The 25,200-nt window shown below is 44.3% G+C and overlaps 1 protein-coding gene and 1 pseudogene across 1 annotated transcript in view; both read right to left on the bottom strand.

The window, feature by feature from the left end:
* Nucleotides 1–9,493: 9,493 nt before the first annotated feature.
* LOC144692703 (low-density lipoprotein receptor class A domain-containing protein 1-like) lies at nucleotides 9,494–13,802 on the bottom strand (annotated as a pseudogene).
* A 7,497-nt stretch (nucleotides 13,803–21,299) lies between these two features.
* tmem59 (transmembrane protein 59) overlaps nucleotides 21,300–25,200 on the bottom strand; it is a 28,219-nt gene continuing 24,318 nt past the window's right edge. The window contains exon 8 of the mRNA XM_078561627.1: nucleotides 21,300–22,239. Coding sequence (XP_078417753.1) covers nucleotides 22,087–22,239 — 153 coding nt within the window. The 3' untranslated portion in view covers nucleotides 21,300–22,086. The remainder of the gene's footprint in view (nucleotides 22,240–25,200) is intronic.

Below are 25,200 nucleotides of genomic sequence, written 5' to 3' on the forward strand. Positions count from 1 at the left end.
TAGATGCTCGGAGTCTAAAACCTCCTGGTTTGTGTGGAGTTGGGTGGTGGTGGCAGTGGCTGTGGCTGCCCTCTTGTTTTATCAGCTTTTACTGTTTGTTTGCTGGCTAATTAAGTGCAAGGCGATAAGTGATGGGAGTGTTTGATCTCTGCCAACCGAAAGAGAAGGCAAGTAGTCTGGCCTTTTCAGAGTTGCCATTGCTGTTATTTTGCCTGTGAGGGAAATATTTATACATACTAGTACATAAGAACTAGGAGCAGAAGAAGGCAATTCAGCCCCTCAAGCCTGCCCCGCCATTCATTACGATCATGGCTAATCTCATTTCGGCCTCAACTCCAATTTCCCGCCCTCTCCCCGTAGCCTTTCAACCCATTACTAATTAAAAATCTGTCTATCTCCTCTTTAAATTTATTCAGCGTCCCGGCATCCACTGCACTCTGAGGTAGTGAATTCCACAGATTCACGACCCTTTGAGAAAAGTAATTCCTCCTCATCTCTGATTTAAATCTACCATCCCTGAGCCTAAAAATTATGGCCTCTCATTCTAGAATGCCCCACAAGGGGAAACATCCGCTCCACATCTACTTTGTCTATCCCCTTTAGCATCTTATATACCTCAATTAGATCTCCTCTCATCCTTCTAAACTCTGGCGAGTATAGGACTAAACTGCTCAATCTCTCCTCATAAGACAAGCCCCGCATCTCTGGAATCAACCTAGTGAACTTCCTCTGAACTGCCTCCAGTGCAATTACATCCTTCCTCAAGTAAGGGGACCAAAACTGTACACAGTACTCCAGGTGCGGTCTCACCAATGCCTTGTACAGTTGCAACAACATTTCCCTATTTTTATATTCTATTCCTTTAGCAATAAATGCCAAAATTCCATTTTCCTCCCTGCTATACCTGCATACTAGCTTTCAATGATTCATGCACGAAGACACCCAGATCCCTCTGTACTGAAGCATTCTGAAGTTTCTCTCCATTTAAATAATAAGTTGCCTTTTTATTCTTCCAACCGAAATGGATAACCTCACACTTATCCACGTTAAACTCCATCTGCCAAATTTTGGCCCATTCACCTAACCTGTCCATATCCATTTGTAAATTTCTCATTTCTTCATTGCAACTTACTTTCCCACCTATTCTGGTGTCATCTGCAAATTTAGCTATAGTACCTTCTATCCCTGAATCCAAGTCATTTATATAGATTGTAAATAGTTGGGGCCCAAGGACTGAACCCTGTGGCACCCCACTAGTTACAGCTTGCCATCCAGAAAAAGACCCGTTTATCCCGACTCTCTGCTTTCTGTTGGTTAGCCAATCCTCTATCCAAGCTAATATATTACCTCTAACTCCGTGTGATCTTATCTTGTGTTTTAATCTTTTGTGCGGCACCTTATCAAAGGCCTTCTGGAAATCCAGATATATTACACCTACAGGATCCTCATTGTCCACTTTGCTTGTCACATCTTCAAAGAACTCTAGCAAATTAGTCAAACACTATTTACTCTTCATAAAACCATGCTGACTCTGATGGATTGCATTTTGACTTTCCAAATGCCCCATTACTACTTCCTTAATAATGAATTCCAACAATTTCCAAACCACAAACATTAAACTAACTGGTCTATAGTTTCCTACTTTTTGCCTCCCCCCTTTTTGAATAAGGGTGTTATATTAACATTTTTCCAATCCACTGGAACCTTTCCAGAATCCAGGGAATTTTGGAATAGTGGAATGCATCCACTATCTCCGCTGCCACTTCCTTTTAAGACCCTGGGATGAAGGCCATCAGGTCCCGGGGACTTGTCACCCTTTAATCCCAATAGTTTGCTCAGTACTTTTTCTCTAGTGATGGTGATTGTTCTAAGTTCCTCCTTCTCTATATCCTCTGCACTACCTGTTACTATTGGGGTGATACTAGTGTCCTCCACCGTGAAAACTGAGGCAAAATATTGATTAGGCGTCACTGCCATTTCTGCGTTCCCCACTATTAACTCCCCAGTCTCATCCTCCAAGGGACCAACATTCACTTTAGCTACTCTCTTTTTGTATACTTGTAGAAGCTTTTGCTATCAGTTTTTACATTTTGCGCTAGTTTTCTTTCATAATTTACCTTTGCTCTTTTTACTATTTTTTTAGTAACCCTTTGTTGATCTTTAAAAGTTTCCCAATCTTCCAGCCTGCCACTGACCTTTGCAATTTGGTATGCCTTAGTTTTTGCCTTTAAGTTATCTTTAACTTCCTTGCTTAGCCATGGATTCTTTAGTAGCACATCCTCAATGCACAACTGAGGTGAGGAATTAAGGACAATTTCACAGTTTGCAGCTCCAAGGACCAGTGTGTCTGACTCTCAATGCACTGCACATTTTTTAATATAAAATCAAAATTGTTTTTACCGTTCCTGAATTGTATGTGTGGGTTTGATTGTGTCTTGATCTTATATCAAGAGGATCTGATCAAGGCCTGGAGATTAACATTTTTGATGGTTCTGTTCATGGTAAGTACAATGAAGGAGAAGCATTTTATACTGTGCCTTGCATAATATATCCTCTCCTGCTAAAGGAGCTGTGTTGAACATATTCTGCCCTTTCAATCCCATTGAATTTAATTACTCAAGGGATATTGGGCGGAATCGTCCGTGCCCGCTGATGTTGGGTGTGTTTGGTGGCGTAAGTGGACAATATGGCGAGAAGGCCAAAACTCGGTTTCACCGCTCAGCCCATTGATGGTGGGCTGCGTTTCCCACAATCAGATGCCAGGAACCTCATTGTAATACATCTGCATATCATAAGGCGAGCCCGCTGGACACATCTCCCACTGGATCATCTGTCCCAATCACACCAAAGTGTTTCACAACAGAATGTAAAAGGTGTGCGCTTGACGGGCTGCATTTTGAGGGGAACTCGGAGGTGAGTACATAGTAACGTTGCGCAGCGCTCGCAAGGGACCCCTGTTGGACTTTAAGGTCACGTTGTACAATCTCCTTGCTAAAGCTGGCCATGGAGCAGTCACTGGTGGAGGTGCTCACGGCCCCTTGCAATGTCATCATCCCAGTCTCCCCATGATTCAAGCTAACAGTGCAACTTTGCAGCGGAGGTTAGGAGAATGCCTGTACCCGAGTTGAGAGCACAGCATGCAGTCCAGGGGGAAAAGCTGCCACCAATCAGTGAGGTGGAGTGGAGCAGAGGAAGGTGGGGTTTCAGACAGCCATGCAGCACACTAATCTCTGGTCATCCAAGTGGCTGTCAGCACTCCCTGGGATGCGTTAACAGGTCTTCAGGCTTAACCAAGAGAGGGTCTTAGTACACCCATGCTAACCCACGTGTCTCTCTCTTTCATCCTTCAGGAGTAGAACATCAGGATCATGGAGCCTGGTGACCTAGCTAGCTGTATGCCTCATGGTGTACGCAGAGCAAAGACGACGGAGAAGAGAGTGACTGAGGTGCCTGGCTGCACAGACGGAGGAGCAGCACCCTCAGGAAGAAGGGGCGGCTGGGGGTCCTGCACACGCTGCCAAAGAGCCACAACAAGCCATTGCTGGTTGGCGCAAAGTGACACCCGGGGTCTATAGTTGCCGCCTTTCATTCCTGCAGATGACCAAGAACCAGTGTCGCCGAAGACTGCGCATATCTAGGGAACTGATCGGTCACAGCTGCCAGTTACTACAGTCATAGGGACATGGAGGGCATCCATTGCCAGTGGCCATGAAAGCGACCGCAGCGCTCAGTTTCTATGCCAGTAGCTCCTTTCAGGGCTCCACAGGTGACCTCTGTGGGATTTCACAATCCGCCACCCACAAATGCATCCATGAGGTCACGGATTCCATCTTTGCAAGGACACACAACTTTGTGCATTTTGCCTGGGACCAGGACAGCCAGAATGCAAGAGCAATTGGATTTGCCCTGATCTCAGGTTTCCCACAGGTGCAGGGTGTCAGCCAACTGGCAGCTCCAAACTAGCCCCCGTACTCAATACGGGGGGAGGGGTTGGAAGCTGGAGGTGACAACCTGGAGGAGGATGGAGTTTCGGTGGTGAGCACCGGGGATGTCGGGTGAGTTGGTGGATCCCCTGGTGCCCCCCACCGATTTTCCCCTTATCCCTTTACGGGAGCGCCAGGATTTTTTAGCGAGTAATCGCGGTCACCGAGACAGGGTCCAGCTGGCCCTGGACCAGTGGCATTCTTTTCCTCGTGCTCTGGTCCGCCCGCGAGGCCCTAAAAGCCCCTGGGCTGGACCAGAACGCCAAAAGGAGGGTCCACATGTTTCTCACTGGGCTTTTGAAGGAGAGGAAGGATCAAAATAGTCCTCTCTTTATTGCACTTTGCATTAGGTGATGGTAGCACATACTTCATTGTCAGAAGACTACCATAGCCAGCCTCAACATCAGTGGCAGCAGGGATGCACAGCACAGGTTCCAGAACTTCTCGGTCCTCGGGGACGGGAAGTGTGCGGTGTGCTTCCTGCAGGAAACCCAGACCGTTCCGGGAGACGAAGCTACGTGGCTCTTGGAGTGCTGAGGGGGGGGTCTACACAAGTCACCTATCCTCCAATTCTGGCGAGGTGGCTATCTTGTTGGCCCCACATTTTCAGCCGGTGATCTTGGGGATCAAGGAGCCAATGCCAGGCCAGTTGCTGCAACTTAGGGGGCACCTAGGGGGCGCGGCGCTTCACTGTGTGAATGTGTACATTCCCCCTGGGCTTGCAGCAGCAAGCGAGCTTCTTTGAGGAAGTGTCCACTCATCTCGGCTCCATCGACGCGGGCGAATGCATCGTCCTCGGGGGGGGTTTCAACTGTACCCGCGGGGCCCGGGACCGTCACGGTGCCCAGCACTGCTCGCTAGGTGTAAGTTGAGGGACCTGGTCAGGTCCTTCAACCTGGTGGACGTCTGGCGACATCTCCACCCTGACTCCAGCATTTTCACCTTTGTATCACCTGGAGTCGGAGCGTCCAGACTCGACCACCTTTACATTTCCAAGGCATTCGTGTCCTGATTTCCGTTGGCTTCTGTGCGGCAGGTGCCGTACACGGACCACCGTCTGGTGTGGGCGGAGCTCGTTTCTTTCTACGCTCGGACGGGGTCCGCGCACTGGCACTTTAACAACTCGCTGCTGGAGGACGAGCGGTTCCTGGACTCGTTCCGTCATTTCTGGGCCGGCTGGAGAAGGAAGCGGGGAGGCTTCCCCTCCTTGAGGCTATGGTGGGATATGGGCAAGGCTCATGTCCAGGTCTTCTGTCAGGAGTACGTGAGGGGGTCGACAAAGAGGCGGAAATCCAGGGTCGAGGAGTTGGAGAAGGAGGTGCTCGACCTGGAGACACGTCTCCGTCAGCCCGACACGGACCCAGCCCTGCGGCCGGGGTACGAAGAGAAGAAGGGCGCGCTGCGGGACCTGGAGGCACGTCTCCGTCAGCCCGACACGGACCCGGCCCTGCGGTCGGTGTACGATGAGAAGAAGGACGCACTGCGGGACCTGCAGCTCGTCGGGTCCCGGGTCTCGCGTGCGTGAGGTCGCAGATCTAGTTCCTCCGGGACCTGGACCATGGCTCCCCCTTCTTCTACTCACTGGAAAAAAGGCACGGGGTCCGTCAGCAGCTCCTTACGCTGCTGGCCGACGACGGATCCCTTGTCTCGGATCCGGAGGGCATCAGGGCCATTGCCCGAGACTATTACACTGCCCTGTTCTCTCCGGATCCGTCCAGTGAGGATGCTCGCAGAGTTTTGTGGGAGGACCTGCCACAGGTCGGCCCGGAGGGCGCCAGAAAGCTTGACTCCCCTATAAGTCTGGGGGAGCTGACCGGCGTCCTCGACGGTCTCTCCAGGGGCTGGACGGGCTGACCGTGGAGCTCTTCAGGGCATTCTGGGATGTCCTGGGGGACGTCTATGCGGTGGTCCTGGGGGAGAGTATCACCACCGGGGGGATGCCCCTCTCGTGATGCAGAGCCGTGATTGCCCTGTTGCCTAAGGAGGGGGATCTCTGCCACCTTAAGAACTGGTGCCTGGTCTCTCTCCTCAGCACGGATTACACGATCTTTGCCAGGGCAATGTCTTCTCATCTTGGCACCTTGCTGGACAACATGATCTACCCTGATCAGTCCTACACAGTCCCGGGTCACACCATCTTTGATAATATACATTTGGTCCGGGACATTATCCATTTTTCCCAGAGAACTGGTCTGATGAGCACCTTCTGTCTCTTGACCAATTATATTCTATCTGCATGGAGCCTTTCCTGCGCCTCTTGCGGAGGAGGTTGTTGGGATTGGTTCTGCGCGGGCCGGGCATCGGGGTGATCCTTTCGGCTTACGCCGTTGACGTGCTCATGGTCATCGACCCGGCTGACCTGCGGAGGATGCACAACTGCCAGGAGGTCTACTCTGCCACATTCTCTGCCAGGATCAACTGGGACAAGTGTTCTGGACTCCTGGTCGGTCAGTGGCAGATGGATCCCCTACCCGAGGAGCTCGGGCCATTCACCTGGAGCAGGACCAGCCTCCTCGACCTGGGAGTCCACCTCTGAACTGCTGAGGAATCCTAGCTGGTGAACTGGCAGGAACTGGAGGCCAAAGTCACCATTCGCCTGTGGCGCTGGATAGGACTGTTCAGAGTGCTCTTACTGGAGTCATAAACCAGCTGATTGCCACCATGTTGTGGTACCAGCTGGTCACTGATCTTTACGTCGAGCCCCCTCCGAGATGCTGTGCCCTGGCTAAGTGCACGGCCTGAATTATGACGTGCAGCTCCTGCTTGTAGACCTGAGGGGCCTTCGTGGTTCCTTGTAGGTGTTGCCTGTCTTTTACCGGGTCCTGATCAAAGTCTGGAACATGGTCGCCTCGTGCACAGTTCTCCGCCATCAGGAGAGGCGGCTATTATCAGAGAGCCGCTGCTCGGGAGTCCACGCTTCCGCCATTTTCAATGGCTGGCGGAGAGGAGGGCTGTGGCTGCCAAGGTGACCAGGATGGGGGATGTGCTGGGTGGCGGAGGAGTGGGCTGGATGATTGCACAGGAGTTTGCACATCACTTATCGGCGGACCGGCCCGCGGCCAATGCCATCCATGACCTTAGGATGGTCGTGCTCGACCCCGACGTCATTCTGGGTCTCGAGGTGGCGCAGGTGCGCGGTCGTCTTTTGTCTGAGCGTATCCCTGTTCGGACGGAATTCTACATTAGTTCCAAATCCCAAACCCTCCCTCGGGAGCCAGAGCCCCGCAACCCGAGTTGCCTCGCGGAAATGCCTTTAGCACGGCATGGAGGGGTTTCCTGGATAGGCTGCTGCTGCACATCCTTCACTTCCTTGACCTAGCCTGCTGCCCGGACACGCCCTAGCGTGCCTTGTTGCCGTCCGGCAGCAGAGGTCCCCCGTGGAGGGCCCACTATGGGGTGTGCTCCCACTTTCCATCAGGGACCTGGGGTGGGGGGTGTTGCACACAGCAGTCCCATACAAACCGTAGGATGTGTCGATTCACGGACTCCCAAGATGCTTGCATGTTCTGCGGCTTGTGGAGTCTGTGGACCACACAAACCGTTAGTTGTTGTCGGCGTCACTCCCTTTTTTGTTTCTTGAAAAACGTTTTGTTTTTGTTTTGTTTGTATTTCAGCCCCAGGCTCCTGATTTACAGGCACCCAGTGTGGAGAGGGGCTGGGAGGGAGGAGGACCTCCTCATGAACCTGCTCCCGGGCCTGGCCAAGTTGGCCATTAACAGGTCCAGGCAGCGGGCGATCAAGGGAGCCGTCCGACCTGACTGACTGACTGCCCCTCTTCCACAGCTATGTTCATGGCCAGGTGTCCCTGGAGAGGGAGCACGTGGTGTCCACCAGTACCGTCGAGGCCCTCGGTGCTTGGTGGGCACCACAGGGACTGGAGTGTTTGTCGACTCCCTTAATTAATTTTGATTTAATGTTGGTAAGTTTCCTTTAAATTTTGTCTTTTGTTTTTGCAGTTTCCCTTTAAGGGACTGCCTATTAATTTGTCCTCTAATTTTTAGTTTATTTGGTTTGGTCCTGAAAGAGTTCCACCAATTTCAATGCCTGTCTCGCTCCCCTCAAGACAGCTTTCCATATTAATTCCCCCAACCACACACACACACACACACACACACTACCATGTGGCAGTACAAATTATTCTCACACCTTAAGAAAGCTCTATTAAATGCGGTTTTAGTTTCTAATTTGCATACAGAATCACAGAATTTTAATGGCACAGAAAGAGGCCATTCGGCTCATCTTGTCTGAACCGGCTCTCCAAATGAGCATTATGACCAAGTGCCATGGCCCTGCCTTTTCCCCATATGTAGGGATATGTACCCCTGCATATCATCGAATGCCCTCTTGGATGCCTTATTGAACCTGCCTCCACCACACTTCCAGGCAGTGCATTCCAGGCCCGAACCACCCATTGTGTTAAAAAGTTTTTCCTCACGCCTAATATATTTTACCATCATTTCCATCAAAAGATAAATATCCATTTCATGAATATATCAAGTAAACTCGACATAATACAAAAAACATTTTAGAACATGTAATTGTGAAATAGCTGAAACTTAGGGCAGAATTTTGCCCTCATCGGGTGGGCTCGGTGGGGGCAAGCGGGAGCGGTCGGGAAGCCGCCTACAATTGGGCCACGACCACGATTTCACGCCGGCGGGCTAATTAACATGTGCCGCAGTGCTCAGCACTGTCTGTTGGGGATGGGTGGGGGGTGTTGGTGGTGGTGGTGGTGGTGGGGGAGGGGAAGGAGGACGAGCTGCCTCAGGGAGCTGAAGATTTAAAAAATTAAAAATAAGGAATTTTGAGATGTGAGCAGGGACATGTTATGCATGAAATTTAAACATTTTTTATTAAATTTTTATTTGCCCGCAGATGAGGTTTCCTAAAAAAAATCCAAAGGCCGCTTGGCCTTTTCGCCTGCCCGCCAACCATAAGGTTGGACAGGCAGCGAAAAATTGAACTTATTTATTACTTTAATGGCCTTAATAGGCCTTTTAATTGTCGGCGGGAGCACTGCCGACTCCCGCGCGCACTCGCCGACCATAATATCATGTGGGTGCGCAATGACGTCGGGACACCCGCCCAACATCGTCACGCGTCATTTTACGCTCGTTTGAGTCGGGCACGCGCCCGCCCGACAAGCAAAAAATTCTGGCCTTAGTAACAGTAAACAAGGCAAAAACATTGGCATAAATCAATGGGGTTTGATCAACACTGGTATTTTAGAGTTTTTGAAGGATCGATAACATTTTAACATACAATATTGAACCACCTTATCACAAGCCAACAACAGGGAGATTTGCAAATGTGCAAGTTTGGAGTCCATAACAGCTTAAAAACATTGTATGGTGCATTTTCCAAAGCCATCTGCAGATCAAACATGCATTCCTTAGGTAAAAGAACCACAAAACAGGTAAGTCTGTTGTCCTGGTTTAGTAACATGGTGTTATTGTTACTCAGGCTGTTGTTTTGCTTTGTGATGTTATTAGTACCCACTTCTTCTGGTATTAGTTTGCAGGACAGATGTATTCACCTGACCAATCCAAATAGTGCTGCACACCATCCCTGCACTGTTGTCTGGGAATGCAGTTACAGTATTGAGAGACACAGACTCACAGCTCCAGTACTGTGGCCCACATGGAGGACAGTCAGACACTGAAAAAAATTATAAAGATCAAACAATAGTAAAGAGTGTTTGACACTAAATATTTAAATCAAAGAGCTGTTTGATAGTATGGAATTTGGGTATTGCTGAAAATAAAGAAATGCTGTCAAAGCTTTTTGTCTTGCATTCATCAGGACAGATTGTAGCAACAATTCATTCTTCTCATGCAGTGAGTACTGATTAGTTAGCAAATGGACTCTGATTGGTAGAGGTGTTGCCATGGAGAATGCACCAGGGGACAGTTACTGTCAAGCTTTTATTTAAATTCAAACCAGGCAGATCAACTCTGATTGGTCAAGACATTGCCCTGAGGAATGAACCAGGGAATGGCTGACCCTAAGCTTTTGTTTAGTTGAAGACGACCGTGTGGCTCACTTGTGTGCTAGAAGCTACCTATATTCACACACAGGGCAGAAGGAGCATGCCCATGCATTGAACCTTTTTCAACTAAACAAAAGACGGGGACTGCCATTCCCTCATTCAATCAGATTCAACCTGCCTGGTTTGAATTTAAAGAAAAGCTTTGCAGTTAACTGTTCCCTGGTGCATCCTCCATGACAACACCTCTACCAGAGTCCATTTGCCAACCAATCAACACTTCTTCTCATGTAGTATAAACAAGTTCCCTTTGCAATTGGTATTCTTGCAAATCTGTCGTGATCAGTTCAAGATGAAAAGCTTTGACAGCATGTCTCTTTTTTTCTGCAATACATATTAGGAACATAAAAATATAGAAAATTTAATACCCAGCAGGCGGTCAGGGTATATTAGGGCTAGAAATAAAATACTTTGTATGGGCAACTATTGTCAGTATCAAATATTTCTGATCAGGTAAAGCATAGTTGGACACACTGCAAAGCTCCTAAGACAGGAAGCAGTCACAACCTCTTAAAGGGTGCCCACTGCACCAGTCTCCTATTTCTCAGTTTCCTACACCAGCTTCACATAGTCTGATTAGTCTCTCTGGTGGGTGAGATTGCCACTGCCTTTCTATTACATTTCTCCCCCCACCCCAATATATTGCTTCTTTTCTGCAGCCAGTATTAGTGTGAGGTAACAATGCCGCCTCTAGAGGCTTCAGATCCACGGAGACAATGACAGCTCCAGATGCAACACTACCTCAAGGGCAACACAAGTACAACTAGTAGAGGCAAATGTGTTTCCTGGCTGCTGGTGGGTTGACTAACCGAGACTATCCATAAGGTTCTTATTGTCACTGGCCCATGTGTACCTTCCCCAGTCAAGGTGCAACTAACCTGAAACAGTGGATTGTGATATAAACACAATTGTAAATCCACAGATGTTCACCCTTTCCAGCTACTGTGGAACTCACAATGTGAGGGACAGTTTCTAACCTGAAACAATATTGTATGACTGCTTTCTTCAAACAAATTTGCAACATGAACACAATGCTAACAAACTCTAGGGTAGGGGAAAGCAATATAAAAGTCTAATGCTATTGATTTACTAGATCCTGGTATGGATTCATGCTCACAGGGTCCAGATTCATCCGAGCAATCTCCACAGTTGTTGAACCCATTACACACTTGGTCAACATAAACCCAGGAGCTAGGATCGCCACATCTAAACACAAGCTAGCTCGGCAGATTGTGCGGCAATTCACCTGGCAGGACAGAGCAGAGCATCAGCTAAAGTCACTTAAAAGGAAATTTAAATATAAAAAGAAAACCACAATAGATACCTACTGCACATTGCAGGTTCCTCATTCGCAACATCTGAACAATCCTTGATCCTGTGACAAACTTGAGAAGGTTGTAAACAAGTGATACTGTTATCACACACGAATCCGGAGTGATTGTTTGCAGTTATGCAAAATCTGCTCTCTGGAAAATATATATTTTGAATTTTAACATTATTTGCTCTTCAATAGCCTTACAAATAGGTGGAATTTCTGTTTGTATCATTTAACAATTTGCATCAAAAGAAGTACCAAAAACTAACTAGCAAAGCAAAGGTTAACTGTGAAACTAAGTTACAAAATCCAAAGATCATCCCTTGTTTGATGTCCACCGGTGCTGACTGATGTCAGACAAGGGTGCTGCGGTTAAGGTTAACAGGTCAGGAAGAGGAAAGAAAATTAGACTAAGTTTTTTTTTTGTCCTGGTCACTACCATTGCACTCGTGCTGGAAGTGCACATGGAGGCTGGGTGATGGTGGGATTGTTCTAGTTTGTGATGCAGCCCATGGCAGTAGACACTTGGTAATGTGTTGAAAGGCTGCCCCTGCCTTTTGGGTGTAGCCTCAGTAGCGGAAAAGAGGTGAAAACGACAGGTGAAAAACATTTTAGCATGCTAGAATAAAGCGAGAAGGTGGAAGTAATTAGAGAGACGTGAGATCAAGGGCTTGCGTCCTGTGATTGGGATGACTGTGTGCGTTCACAGGCACTGTACATGGAGTCTCCGCTAGGAGCACAATCAGCAAAATGAACCCAACACTACACCAGTTTTGCGAAGTGAAGTTACACTCAGGTTTCCACACAAATTAGCGTAGCCTGAAAGTAAAGTCTGTCATGAATCAGTGCAATCAAGCAGTGTAATCAATTGTTGTCAATTTGTGACTGGAACACGGCATTCTCTAACATCACAAGGAGGAGTGGGATTATCAGGTAATGAGTCATTCTTCAACTGACTAATTTAATACTCCTGACCTTGGTTTTCAATTGGCTTTGATTATCTGCTTTGATCAGCACTTGCTGCACAATTCCTGTGACCAGCAGTCAATTGAAGTCACAAAAGTGTGCACTACTCTGCTGTAATTTATTCAGATCAGGCTAATTTAAAGTGACAACAGCAGCAGTAATAGGAGAAACACAACAGGGTCAGGATTCAACTATTTATTGGAGAGACCAAACGCAGACTGGGTGACCGCTTTGCGGAACACCTTCGGTCTGTCCGCAAGCATGACCCAGACCTCCCTGTCGCTTGCCATTTCAATACTCCACCCTGCTCTCATGCCCACATGTCCATCTTCGGCCTGCTGCATTGTTCCAGTGAAGCTTAACGCAAACTGGAGGAACAGCACCTCATCTTCCGGCTAGGCACTTTACAGTCTTCCGGACTTAATATTGAGTTCAACAATTTCAGATCATGAACTTTCTCCTCCAAACCCCACCCCCTTTCTGATCCCCCTTTTTCCAATAATTTATAATTTTTTTGCAACTATATTTTTTTCTTTTCCCTCCTATTTTTAAATTTATTTCAATCTGTTGTTTCATCTCCACCTTTTAGCCTATTTCAATCCCTTCCCCCCACCCCACCTGCACTAGGGCCACCTGCCACTAGTTTGTCCTGCTTGCTACCCTCAATGTCCCCATTAACACATCCTTTAGATAATATCAACACCCCTTTGTCCTTTTGTCTATGACATCTTTGGCAGTCTCTTCTTGGCCTCCATCTATCACTGGCCCCCTGTCGTGCTCTCCTGCTCCACCCCCTTCTACCAGCTTATATTTCATCTCATTTCTATATGTCTTAGTTCTGATGAAGGGTCACACGGACTCGAAACGTCAACTGTATCCCTCTCCGCAGATGCTGTCAGACCTGCTGAGATTTTCCAGGTGTTTTTGTTTTTGTTCAACTATGTACTAGTCACTACGGATACAGATGGTTAACGTTCAAGAGATGGACACAAAGTGAATGCCAGGGTGCAATTACCGGAAAGTTGCCACGCCAAACTAGGGACATGGCCAGAATGTGAGAAGGGACTAATTTGGATGAACCAGCGTAAAAGATGACATGGGTACTCAGGCTTAACATGGTTATGGACACAACTCACTTAAATTAAAAATTTCCACCATCCTTAATGTTACTTAATTCCCAGATCCCACTGATATCTGGCACAAATCAGAAAGCCCCGGCCAGTGTATCTAACTTGGAATATTTTTCCGGGTGCCAAAGACCACAGCACATGCCAAGGCAGCAACAGTAACTCCCAGTATCAGCATCACAACGATAGAGATCCAGCAACACTGCCTGGAACTGCAGCTACAATCTGAACAAACACAAACACATATCAATTCACATTCTCCTACAAAATCCACCCTTCGATGAAATGCATGGTGCATCTGAAACAAAAGCAGCCCGAATTTCCCACTGTCCACATTTACCTCTCTTGATATTGTTGGATGCCATGGATATTGTCGAACCAAAAGATCTGACATCAAAACTTCGCTATATGTTGAAAGAAAGGAAAACATAAGTAGGAAATGTTAGTAAAATATGTACAATCCTCCATTGAACACTGTAATACTACTACTGTAGGGTATCGGTTCTCTTTGGTACCATACTGTTATTTTCTGGGTAAGTCTTATCAAATTTAATTGTCTTCGGTTCCTGCCACATGACTAGAGTATTGCTGGGGAGGCTGTGGTTTGCAACAGCAATCCAGCGATTTCAATTCTTTCAATGCTTGTCTGTCACTTAGTAACTAAATGAAACACAGATAAAGAAAATAGATGGATTTAATTTGAGACAGGACTTTACCAAAGTAAATATTGTCCAGTACAGCAGCACACAAATCATGGGTCTCCAGCATCTGCTAAAAACACCCTACAGTATTATAAAAATGGAACCACCCAGTTGAACTATGGTAGGAGAGGAACTGAAAGAGTCTGAATACAAAGGGGTTACAGGGCAAATGTAAAACTTTTAAAACTAATTTCCCTATACCTCATTTCTGTCTACTTGCTGTTGGAGATTTACATTTGCTTTTCCACAAGATAAAGGATTTCCTGCGCTAGAGCATCAAGAACTTTGGCTGCAATTTTCCATTGGTTTCAGCAAGTGTGAAGGTTTCCTTGAATCTATCATGAAATTGAACACATTTCTTGTAAGGATCATGAGCAGAAGTTTGCAGTTTGAATAATCTTATCTAAAGTTTTGGATTGATTTCATGGCGACTGTCTTATTCTACATCAACACAACAACCAAACTAAACCTACAATCAATTAATACATAGGCATTTACTGTTGAAAATCGCCAGTTTGCCCTATGCCTTGGTAAAGAATCTGGCATTTATACAGTGCCTCTCGTGGGGGTTTCTAAATGAAGGGGGCATTTCATGAGTTATTACTAAATTGTACCCAGGGTTTTATTTTACCATGGCAATAAATGACTTGCAGTGCTAAAATTCTCTCCCACCTCATCCCACATTGCTGTCCATCCAAAATTAGTTTGTGTTGTTGGTTAGAGTCATAGAGGCCTACAGCACAGAAAAAGGCCAATGACATCGCAAGGGCACATCCAAATACTTCTTAAATGTTATGAGGGTTTCTGCCTCTACCACCCTTTCAGGCTGTGAGTTCCAGATTCCCACCACCCTCTGGGTGAAAAAGTTCTTCCTCACATCCCCTCTAAACCTCCTGCCCCTTACCTTAAATCTATGTCCCCTAGTTATTGATCCCTCCACCAAGGGGAAAAGTTCCTTCCTGCCTACTCTATCTATGCCCCTCATAATTTTATACACCTCAATCATGTCTTCCCTCAATCTCCTCTGCTCCAGGGAAAATAACCCCAGTCTATCCAATCTCTCCTCATAACTAAAACTCTCCAGCCTAGGCAACATCCTGGTAAATCTCCTCTGCACTCTCTAGTGCAATCACATCCTTCCTATAATGCTGATTCCAGAACTGCACGCAATTCTCAATTGTGGCCTAACCAGCGTTTTATACAGTTCCAGCATAACCTCCCTGCTCTTATATTCTATGTCTCAGCTAATAAAGTCAAGTATTCCATATGCCTTCTTAGTGACTTAGTTGGTAACACATTCGCCTATTGAATCAGATGGCAGTTGGTTCAACCCTGTTCCAGAGTCTTGAATCTACTGTTATGACACAGCAGTTGGTAAAGGCTGAGTTGTTTAAATCCCAGAGAAAAACTTGAAACAACTGTCATAACCTATATTTTCAATTGGTATATTTGAGATGCAGCTCTGAATTCAGAACAAAGACCACCGGGCCTTAAGAGTTTTTCTTATATAAAACTATATTAAACGTTTATTAATTTACAGCAAATTAAACACATACATATGTCTACAAATTGCTACCATAATAACTTTTAAAGAAATCCTCAAATTAATCACTCCCAGGTAAATCTTCACCAAGGCAACAATAACCCATAGACTTACCAGGCAAAGCACATTTGACCTTACAAATTCAAAATAAGGTTCCTAGCAATTTGGTTCCTTTGCAGACACAGTTAGAGGCTTACAGGCTGGTTAGATCTTAAATGCCTCTACTTCACACACCATCTCCTTTTCCTCTTTATACCTAGCTTCCCCTTTGAATGTAAACTTTCCATGGTATCACTAGGCTTTTAACTTCACATCTTCTAACAATAACATTTTCATCTCACTAAGTTTATTAGTAACATAAACGCATTGCTTGGCGTCTCCCAGCTAGGTGCAAGATTTTACTCCCACTCTCGAATGCTTTATTCAACAAATGCAAATATACACTTTACCTTTTAACTTCCTTACTGTTTACCCAATTAACATCTCAAACTACTATTCATCAAAGCACCCAGACTAGCTGGCTTTAATCCAATTAAGACGCACACTCAAACACAGACACAGATTAAAAATAAATTCCAATAACATTTTTGACATTAATATCTCTTCATGAAACTACCCAAGAATTCAGTGCAGTACTAAGATTGTCCTCTTCGAGGTATGCAATGAGATGTTAAACCAAGGTTACTTTTTATTGCCCATTATCCTGTCTGGCCTCTCAGGTGGACAAAAAAAAGATCCCATGACACTATTTTGAAGAGGAGCAGGGACATTCTCCCCAATGTCTTGGGCAATATTTGTTCTTCAACCAATATCACCAAAACAAATATCTGGTCATTATCACATTGCTGTTTATCAGACTTTGTCGTCTGCAAATTGGTTGTTGTGTCGACATTTTAACAGTGACTACACTTCAAAAATACTTAATTGGCTGTAAAGCCCTTTGGGACGTCCAGAGGTTGTGAAAGGAGCTCCATTAGTGCACAGATTTCATTCCTCTTCTTTCAACTCTTACAGCAAGTGAGGTAACACCCGAATGTACCAGAGGATAGTCGACCAACAATGAGTTCCATCATGTATTCCATGCACAATAGTTATCCTGAGCTATTTAAATCTGCCTTCAACTTCAAGGACATCTGTAAATAAAACTGAAACACTCCTATCTCTGCAGATAAGCAAAGTTATGTAGTAAATTTAGCTAAGTGCCCCTCCACCCTAACACCTACCCCCACTCCCTCCACCCCCCTCCCCCCCCGCCCACCCCCAATAAGGAGCATGCAGGTTCCACTTAGAAGTTCACTTACCCAACCAGGTGAGGTAAAAGTTGGAAAGCACAAGTATGACTGGCTGGAACAGGACGGTCACATTAAAGGGTTTTTTACCCTTTAACCAGAATGGATTTGGAAAAGTTATATGTAAAATGCTGGGATTCAAAGCAGCGTATTCACACAAGCTTCAAAAGGGCATTGAGACAAAAGGCAAAAATACTGATCTGTTATGCACTGAAAACAAAAATACCCGGAAAAACTCAGCAGGTCTGGCAGCATCTGCGGAGAGGAACACAGGTAACGTTTCGAGTCCGTATGACTCTTCAACAGAACTAAGGAAAAATAGAAAAGAGGTGAAATATAAGCTGGTTTAAGGGGTGGGTGGGACAGATAGAGCTGGATAGAGGGCCAGTGATAGGTGGAGATAACCAAAAGATGTCATAGACAAAAGGACAAAGAGGTGTTGAAGGTGGTGATATTATCTAAGGAATGTGCTAATAGGTGACATTAAGGGTAGAAAGCAAGACGAGCAAGGTACAGATAGCCCTAGTGGGGGTGGGGTGGGGGGAAGGGATCGAAATAGGCTAAAAGGTAGAGATAAAACAATGGATGGAAATACATTTAAAAATAATGGAAATAGGTGGGAAAAGAAAAATCTATATAGATTATTGGAAAAAGGGGGTGGGGATGGAGGAGAGAGTTCATGATCTAAAATTGTTGAACTCAATATTCAGTCTGGAAGGCTGTAAAGTACCGAGTCGGAAGATGAGGTGCTGTTCCTCCAGTTTGCATTGAGCTTCACTGGAACAATGCAGCAGGCCAAGGATGGACATGTGGGCATGAGAACAGAGTGGAGTGTTGAAATGGCAAGCGACAGGGAGGTCTGGGTCATGCTTGCGGACAGACCGAAGGTGTTCCGCAAAGCGGTCACCCAGTCTGCGTTTGGTCTCTCCAATGTAGAGGAAAACGCATTGAATGTTATGCATTGAAATGGTTTCCTCAAAGACTGTAGACAATAAGCAATTAGTTAACCTGTCCCAGTAATTGGCAAACATTTCAAATGCATTGTGTCCAGAAGTCACGGGTGCCCCACAGAAATTTCCTGGCATAGATCTTTGTCTAGTTATGAAGTGTACATAAAAGAGGCAGAAAACATTTAGTTGCTTTTGTTACTTAAAAAACAATGCTGAGAATAAGGTTAGAATGTGAGAGGGGAGATAAAATAACTTCAAGTAAAATATGATCTCTCAGTAAGGGAGTGTAGCATGTTCATTGTGGAGCATGCAAAAGTTGTATTGATTAGACAAAGTAATTCCAGTAATAACTATGTTCACTTACTGTGAAATGAGCAGCTTACCAATTCAGAACGTACCTCATTTTACCAAGTGTTTTGTCAGGCTACCTTCAGTGATTAGAGTTTTATGCATAAAAGACAGAATATCCAGTTCATATCACAAAAGTGTACCCTTGTTATAGCCTTGGGAAATCCATCAGTTTAGGCAGTGGAAAGTTATAGGACACACTGAACTGAAATCACTTGAATGATGTAGCTAACACAGCTGTAACCAAGAGATATGTTTGTAACAAAGGCATTTAGGGACTGGTGAAGTAGTAGAAGGGTGTCAAGGTCAAACTTACTGACCATCACAAACATGGAGCCAGGGAGGAGAGAAATTGTTTTCAATACTTTTTCATTCAGAGAAATTGAAGGCTGAAAATAGTCAGCAAATTATAATTCGGAGTGAAGATTAATAGATGTTGTGGCTTAAATTTATCACAGAATCTCAAAAGGGTTAATGAGTTTGTTTCCGAATATTATTTATAGGTATCTTCCTATTTAGAATGCATTTCAAATATTTTCTGGACACCAAGAATGTACTTACCACTGAAGATCTTATTTTATCAGTCAGATCATTTCAAATGCCACCTCAAAATTCAGTGAGGCAGCATATCAGCTCTTTGTTCACTTGAGACAGTGGATCAGGCAACAGGATCTATTCAATCTCTTCTGCCAATTAGGAGCTAAATGATCTATTTCAGCCATATCTATTCAATAATCAATCTACCTCGTCTGCTTAGAGAGTTATCTCCATTAGCCCAGGCTCAGAAGCCCCAAGATTAAATTGCGTACAGTACAGATGTTGGTGAGTTTTGTTAGAGAGAAAATCTGACCCAGTTTCAATACTTTTTCACTTTAAAAGTCACAGAAACTATTTCTAATTCTCAAGTTATTGAAACTTTTGGTCCAGTGCAAGATGTAAACAATGTTTTGAGGAGTTTTTCATTGGTCATCTTGCCTATGTTATATTTGGAACTATGTTCTTCAATGCTGGCAATCTGACATTGATTTTTACATCTAAGCCTTCAACATGCTCTGGCATTGTACATGACAAAGCAAGTTGCCATATGGTCACCTATCAATACAATACAATACACACCAAAACGAATTTCAGTCATCCAATTCTATCCATACAAACTGGGAGCAGTGGGCCACTCAGCCCTTCAAGCCTGCTCCGCCATTCAATAAAATCACGGCTGATCTGACTGTAGCCTCCCACCTACCCCCGGTAACCCTTCACCCCGTTATTTATCAAGAATCTACCTTTGCCTTGAAAACAAAGACTCTGCTTACACTGCCTTTTGAGGAAGGTGGCTCCAAAGACACTTTACCCTCAAATAAATTCTCCTCATCTTTGTCTTAAATGGGCGACCCCTTATTTTTAAACAGTGACCCCTAGTGGTAGATTCTCCCACACGAGGACACACTCTCCAAATCCACACTGTCAAGACCCCTCAGGATCATGCATGTTTCAATCAAGTCGTCTCTTACTCTTCTAAACTCCAGCAGATACAAGCCTAGCCTGTCCAACCTCTTCTCAAAGGACCACCTGTTCATTCCTGGTATTAGTTTAGTAAACCTTCTCTGAACTGCTTCTAATGCATTTACATCCTTCCCAAAAGGAGACGACAATACTGTAAACGGTATTCCAGATGTGGTCTCACCAGTGTCTTGTACAACTGAAGCATAATCTCCCTACTTTTGTATTCTATTCCTCTTGCAATAAACACTCTAATAGTTTCCCTAATTACTTGTTGTACCTGCATTTTAGCCTTTTGCAATTCATGCACTAGGACACCCAGATCCCTCTGAACCTCAGAGCTCTGCAATTTTTCACCATTTAGATATGCTTTATATTCTTCCTACCAAAATGGACAATTTCACATTTTCCCACTTTATACTCTATTTGCCAGATCTTTGCCCACTCACTTAACCTTTGCAGCCTCCTTATAGCCTCTTCACAACTTACTTTCGTACCTATCTTTGTATCAAATTTAGCAACAAACATAAGATCCCTTCATCCAAGTCGTTTATATAAATTGTAAAAAGTTGAGGGCCCAACATTGATCCCTGTGGCACACCTCTAGTTACATCCCGCCAACCAGAAAAAGACCCATTTATGGCTACCCTCTGTTTCCTGTTAGCTAGCCAATCTTCTATCCCTGCCAATATGTTACCATGAGCTTTTATATTCCGCAATAATCTTTGATGTGGCACCTTATCAAATGCCTTCGGGAAATCAAAGTACAATACATCTACCAGTTCCCCTTTATCCACAGAACGTGACTCCAATAAATTAGTCAAACATGATTTCCCTTTCACAAAATCATGCGATTCTGCCTGATTGTCTTCAATTTTTCTAAGTGCCCTGCCATAACATCTTTAATAACTTCCAATATTTTCCCTAAGACTGATGTTAAGCTTATAGTTTCCTTTGTCTCCCTCCCTTTTTGAATAAGGGAGTTACATTTGCTATTGTCCAATCTAATGGCACCTTCCAAATCTAGGGAATTTTGGAAAATTAAACCAAAGCATTAACTGTCTCGCTAGCCACTTCTTTTAAGACCCTAGGATGAAGTCCATTATTGTCAGCCTACAGATCAGTTTGCTAAGTACCACTTCTCTGGTGATTGTAATTTTCCTGAGTTCCTCCCTGCCTTCCAGTTCTTGAGTTACAGCTATTTCTGGGATGTTACTTGTATCCTCTGCAGTGAAGACCAATGCAAAATATCTGTTCAATTCATCTGCCATCTCCTTATTTTCTATTATTAATTCCCCAGACTCACTTTCTATAGGACCAGCGCTCACTTTATTAACTCTAAGCATTAAATATCCGTTACTGCTTTGCTGATGATACCACCCTCCAACAACCCACCAATCATTCCACCTTAGCACAGACAATCCAGAGATCAGCAAACTCAGCGAATTCTGTTTGTTATTGGGGAATAAATCCAAACCTTATAAATGTACTTTAAAAAAAACCAGTAGAATAAACAGAGTGCTGCAACAATTGATGAGAGGTGATCAAACCAATATTTATTTTATATGATTCCTTGAACAAAAAAAATCTTGCCCACAAAACCCATTGAGGAAATATATTTGGATCAAAGGCTACAAACACAAAAGCTGGAGTTTGATTATAAGTAAAAAATTTTACAGCAAAATCAAAGCAAAATATTTGAACTTGGAGGAAAAATGGAAATGAATAAAAAGAAAAACTCAGCTGAAATGTAAATAAAAGCCACAAGAGGTTTATCATCAATTAATTACTGACAAATGAAAACTTTAAATTGTGTTCTCAGAGGTTTCTGTGGCTCAATATTTACATAATGTGCGTGCAACTGTTCATGTATCCAAAAGCATATGTCATGTCATGATGCAGGTACAGAAAAAGGAAAGATGACAATACATCAGGCCATAAATTGATTAAAACTTCAGGTAAATGTCCATTCTGATAGTAGAAATAACACATCATAAGAAAAGTTACAGGCAATGACATTCAATATGTACAAAGGAACAATGCGATCAGTGCGATCAAAAAGGGTCCGCTACTAACAAGTTTTCAAACATGCAGACAAGTGTGTTGTGCAACATAAAGCTATCTGAGCTATAAACAGCTCTAATAAAACAGCTTATATCTATAGGTCAGCTTTAAAAAAAGTTCCAATTATGTTTGTATCCAGGAATGTAACAAAAACAATATTTATCTTAATTTCAAAATTTCACCTCAATCAGACATTTGGCAAAACTACCACTTCAAATTTCAGAACACAAGTAGAGTCCAAATTTAATCCCAATTGTCTAAATTGTCGAGTAGTCCAGGTTCACTTTAGTAGGTAAGGGTCCTGCCATGTCCTTTTCATCCTTGGATTTGATGATAATCAGAGAAGATGCTGGATATGGAGTTAGGTTCAATTCATTCATAAACTCCATGTCTCCGTATATGCTCAGTTTCTGTAACAACAAATCACACCTAATCACTGAAAGTTTCCGATTTTCTTTTTTGTTAATTCCCCATGGGGAATTATTTTTGGTAAGGCAGCATTTAATTTCTTTCTGGGTCTCATTAATGGCAGGAGATTTGTGCAGCTGATATGTCTCAGTCACCACCCACATGTGCAGGTTCTGGCAGTTGCTGGCTAACAGTCAATGATGGGGATACATGCCAGTTCCCAAATCACCCCTTCCCCAACACTCTGCAACCCAGGGGCAGAGTCAAATGCATCAATTGGCTGGAAATAGACCACTGATCGAACATTCAATCTGATTCGTTCAGCAAGTTTATCCAATAAGTTGCTGAACTGTATCAATCTGGGGAACCACCCTTTTGCAGTTCTTATGGTCAAAAAGACAAAATCTGAAGATCTAACAAATATCTGTAAACCTGTGTTTCATGGGGGCAGCAGAACACAAGCGTGCACTACGGTAGTCAAATAAAGACAGTACAATTTGGAGCATTAAAAACCCTAGCATCTAATGCCCCTGATGGTTCAGGCATTATGACAATAAGCAATACAAAGCAGGTGGTTTCAGATTTGACCAATTCATGCCAAAGTTCCAGAACTCATCTGATATGGCAGCATTGGTACAACTGGTCTCAGTTTGCCACACGGTCAGAAATCCCACTTCTAACTGCCATCCACTGGAAAGTGGGTGCAAGGATGCCAGATAAGGATAGTATCAATATAGGGTGTGATAACCAGCCTTCACTGTTGAGGCTCAGATGAAGAATGACTGCTCAAGCAAGGTCCTAGAGCCTGCAAGCACTGAGACCCCAACATGAGTCTTCATCTTCAAGACAGGAGGGGAGAAAATAAGGGAGGAAGATGATAAAAATGTGTGCAACTATCATAAAAATTTTATCTGAATGGCAGAAATAACCAAGTACTGATTCCTTAGTAATAAAAACAGAAAATGTTGGGGAACTCATCAGGTCTGACAGCATCTATGGAGAGAGAAACAGAGTTAACATCTCAAGACCGTATGATTCTTCTTCAGAGCGAAAGAGAAGTAGAAATATGGTGGATTTATACTGCTTAAGAGGGGGTGCAGCAAGTGGAGCAAAATAGGTCAGGGATAGGTGGAAGCTAAGGAGAAATTTGACAAAGACGTCATGGACACAGGACAAAAGGAGCGTTAATGGCAGTTAATGGTAATGATTTATTAGTCTTGGTGCGAGAACTGCTAAGCAGGCAAAGTGCTTTAGTCTTTAATAGGATACAGGATTTGGATTTTTAAATCAGATGTTTCATTGAGATTTTAAATCAATGCTGATGATTCGAATCAGTTCCTTAAATTTTCATAGCTACACTGCTCATTCAATGGGGAGTGAAGAATCAAATATCAAGAATAAAAATTGAGAGCAGGTTACTGGCAGGCACGGTGAAAACTGGGCTCAGAAGTGCAACCAGTAAGATGATGGCGGGGGGAGAGGTTGGGTGGAAGAGAGAAGTGCACCTTGAATAAGCAAGGAAACTTTAAAATATACCCACCAATCCAAATATGGTTTTAATTTTCCAAAATTCCCTAGATTCAGGGAAGGTTCCAATAGATTGAAAAATAGAAAATATAACTCCTTTATTCAAGAAGGGAGGAAGACAGAAAGCAGGAATCTATAGGCCAGTTAGCCTAACATCTGTCAGAGGGAAAATGTTAGAAGCTATTATTGAAGGGCACTTAGAAAAATTCATGGCAATTAGGCAGAGTCAACATGGTTTTGCAAGTATGTAGTGTGTACTATCTATAAGATGCACTGCAGAGATTCACCAAGGCTCCTTCAACAGCACCTTGCAAACCCACGACCACTATCACCTAGAAGGACAAGGGCAGCAGAAACATGGGAACACCACCTGGAAGTTCCCCTCCAAGTCACTCACCATCCTGACTTGGAAATATATCACTGTTCCTTCACTGTTGCTGGGTCAAAATCCTGAACTCCCTCCCTAACAGCACTGTGGGTGTACCTATGCCACATGGACTGCAGCGGTTCAAGAAGGCAGCTCACCACCACCTTCTCAATGGCAACTAGAGATGGGCAATAAAAGCTGGCCCAGCCAGCGAAGCCCACATCCCGTGAATGAACAAAAAAGGGAAATCATGTTTAAATCAATTTACTGGAGCTCTTTGAAGGAGCCACATGTGCTCCGGGAACTAGTGGATGTTCTGTACTTAGATTTCCAGCGGGCATTTGATAAAGTGCCACATCAAAGGTTATTGCAGAAAATAAAAGCTCATGGTGTAGGAGGCAACATATTGGCCTGGGTAGAAGGTTGGTTAGCTAACAGAAAGCAAAGAGTTGGCATAAATGGGTCTTTATCTGGTTGGCAGAATGTGACATGTGGTGTGCCACAGGGATCAGTGCTGGGGCCTCAACTTTTTACAATTTATATAAATGACTTGGATGAAGGGACTGAAGTGACCCAAGTAGGAAAGTAAATTGTGAAGAGGGTGTAAAGAGGCTACAAAGTGACAGAAAGGCTAAGTGAGTGGTAAAGTTCTGGCAAATGGAGTATAATGTGAGGGCACTAGTGAGACCACATCTGAAGTACTGTGTACAGTACTGGTCTCCTTATTTAAAGAAAGATGTAAATACATTAGCAGTTCAGAGAAGGTTTACTAGATTAATCCAAGAATGGGTGGGTTGTCTTATGAGGAAAGGCTGGACTGGTTAGGCTTGTATCCACTAGAATTTAGAAGAGTAAGAGGGGACTTAATTGAAACCTTTAAGATCCTGAGGGGTCTTGACAGGGTGGATGTGGAGAGGATGTTACCTCTTGTGGGAGAATCTAGAACTAGGGGTCACTGTTTAAAAATAAGGGGTCGCTCATTTAAGACTGATGAGATGAATTTTTTTCTGAGGGCTGAGAGTCTGGAACTTTTCCTCAAAAGGTGGTGGAAACATATTCTTTGAATATT

This window comes from Cetorhinus maximus, chromosome 17 (assembly GCF_964194155.1).
Source record: "Cetorhinus maximus chromosome 17, sCetMax3.hap1.1, whole genome shotgun sequence".
Classification (NCBI taxonomy): Eukaryota; Metazoa; Chordata; class Chondrichthyes; order Lamniformes; family Cetorhinidae; genus Cetorhinus; species Cetorhinus maximus.